General features: G+C 33.7%; 1 protein-coding gene across 1 annotated transcript; it reads left to right on the plus strand.

Moving 5' to 3' along the window:
- The first annotated feature begins 668 nt into the window (after window positions 1–668).
- LOC118744009 (probable salivary secreted peptide) lies at window positions 669–1,659 on the plus strand. Its single transcript, XM_036476771.1, has 2 exons — window positions 669–1,012; window positions 1,102–1,659. Exons 1-2 carry the CDS (start codon window positions 824–826, stop codon window positions 1,276–1,278), a joined length of 366 nt encoding a protein of 121 aa, XP_036332664.1. The 5' UTR covers window positions 669–823; the 3' UTR covers window positions 1,279–1,659.
- The last annotated feature ends 774 nt before the right edge of the window (window positions 1,660–2,433 follow it).

A 2,433-nucleotide genomic window follows, 5' to 3' on the forward strand; every position in this document is an offset into this window, starting at 1 on the left:
CAGCAGCCTACGGCAGCTAGAGCATGACTCCTCCAATGGAGTCCCCCAAATAAATCCCAGCTCATTGCACAGCAGCCTACGGCAGCGAGAGCACGACTCCTCCAATGGAGTCCCCCAATTAATATATATGGTCGCCTTTAAACCTGGTCTCCCGCTCTCCCTCAGCTAAACATTGTGCGATTCTTTTTTCTAAAAGTTCTGATTCAAAAGTTTAAGTAAATCTTGTACAAGGCTGGAAACTTTGAGTTGCATCGGTTTTGTTGTAGTATAGAAAAAATACACATTTTATAAAAAATAAATAAAGAAAAATAATTATGTGGCAACCGCTGTTTATGTATGTGTGTAAGCATTCGGATGTGTTTAAACGTAAATATTTATTCATCTTGATAAAGCGAAATCCACCAATGAAACAATCAGTAGCGTGTCCATATTTGTATTTGCTTAAACTATAAAAGATACTTAAAATATAATAAAAACGAAAGATTCCTATTAACTTTTTAATCTACATACAGACTACCTTAAACTTTTGTCACTCAGTTCCTCTGCTGACGCACAAATATAACATTTATTTAAACAACTGTTTCGCCTTCGCGATAAGAATTACCTAGAATTTAGTCGTGTTTACATACACATACATACATATATTTATCAACAACAACCAACAGTAGTTTTCACATCCGATTCTCCAGCCAAAATAGTGCAAAATTTAATTTTTGCCATCAGTTTGCAATTTAAAGCCGCAGAATCAACGTGCAGTACGAGGATATTTAAGTAAAAATCGCAGAACATCAAAAACAAAAACAAAAACTCTTAGAGCAAGAAAATGAAATTGTTTTTTGCTTTTATAGCGTTTATTGCATTATTCGCCGTTGTAGCTGCTAATTCTACATTAAGTCATGACCTCATATTGGGTACGCGTATACCAGGCGATCAACATTTGATACGCAAAGTCGCCTTTGCTAAATCGGCTATAATGCAAAAGAAAAGGGGTGACTTTATCTACGAACAGAAGGTGTGCTAATTAAAAAGACGTGTTTTGTTGCAGAGTGTTGTGAAACTAATTTTTTTTTTGTTTTTATTTCACCTTCGGCTTTATTTTAGGGTGTACCAAGGCCGGCTAAAATTACTTATATGATGGTTAAGGATCAATATACAAATGGCAATGGTGGCTATGCGACCCTGACTAATGGTGGTCCTGGCTTTGATCATGTGGAGTTACATTTCACTAGCCAATGGTGGCGTGGCTATAATTTCGTTGTTGACGTTTATGGCATTTAATTTTTTTTTAACGCTTGTTCTTAGGTAAACTAAACAAACAGTTGTTAAAATAAATTTCATATTCGTGAATTAACAGAGGAAGTGAGCAGCCTGTGGACTCAAATGTTAATTATTTAGTTTGTTTTCTATGCTTTACGTATATATAGACTTGGAGTAAATTAGTTTTGAAGAAAAGTATTATTCTTAAATAAAAATACTTAGTATTGGGTGTGTTGTGTATTTATTAAATAGTGGTGGTGAGCAAAATAGTCACCCCTTAACTAAAAACAAAGAGAGAGTTAATTTGTTCTAAAAGTTAATATAAAATAACTGTTATTACTAGAAGCCTAGAATTTTATTTAGATAATTAACTTCTCATCAAACCTTATTTTACTGTATTACTTTTAACCACTGAGATGTTTATAAATAATTGCTAAACAAGGTGAGATATAATTGGAGTTTATTAAATTTTTGCTTATAATTTGACAAAAAACTCGTTTTTACTTTCGATCGATTCATAAAATACTTTGTCATTTGTTTCTGCCTTTTGGAAAGTAAGGCCAGTTATTCATGCTTAGTTCTGCCATGTCCTTCTGAAGTTGGTCCTTCCATTGCGTTCATCAGCACTTCTGACTTCGTTGTCCACATTTGAGATGTATGAATATATATTAGAGCGGCTCAATTTGTATGGGAGTCTTTTTCCACTATGTGCGTATAGCACTGAAGGATTCTGCGTGTAAGTCTAAACAAATTTGGATCAACAATCAGTTTAGAGTTTTGGCTTAGTGTCGTAAAGAATGACTTAAATTTTGTATACAAACATGCTGTAAGAGATTTTTTGGTATAAGGAATGCATTTCAGCACTCATATTTGTCTTAAAACTTCCGCCAGGGGCCGCAACATTGAAAATTTACAGATTCGTCAAACTCCAAATTGATTTTAGACCCATGATTTCTTCGGCAAATTTGCTTAGAATTACACGAAGAATCCCTCTATGCTATAGGCGCATAGTAAAAAAAAAAAATAAATAAATAAAAAGTTGACCCGTCCTAAAGTATATATATTAAAAAAATACAGAAACGTTTCTGTCGAGTACAGTTCTAAGCAGAACCGGGAATTTAGGTTGGTTTCGATTCTAAAAAAAGATAACAATAATAGGCACTATAAAAATAAGCT

The sequence above is a fragment of the Rhagoletis pomonella genome, unplaced genomic scaffold, assembly GCF_013731165.1.
Source record: "Rhagoletis pomonella isolate Grant_MI unplaced genomic scaffold, Rhpom_1.0 Rhpom_scaffold_00007, whole genome shotgun sequence".
NCBI lineage: Eukaryota > Metazoa > Arthropoda > Insecta > Diptera > Tephritidae > Rhagoletis > Rhagoletis pomonella.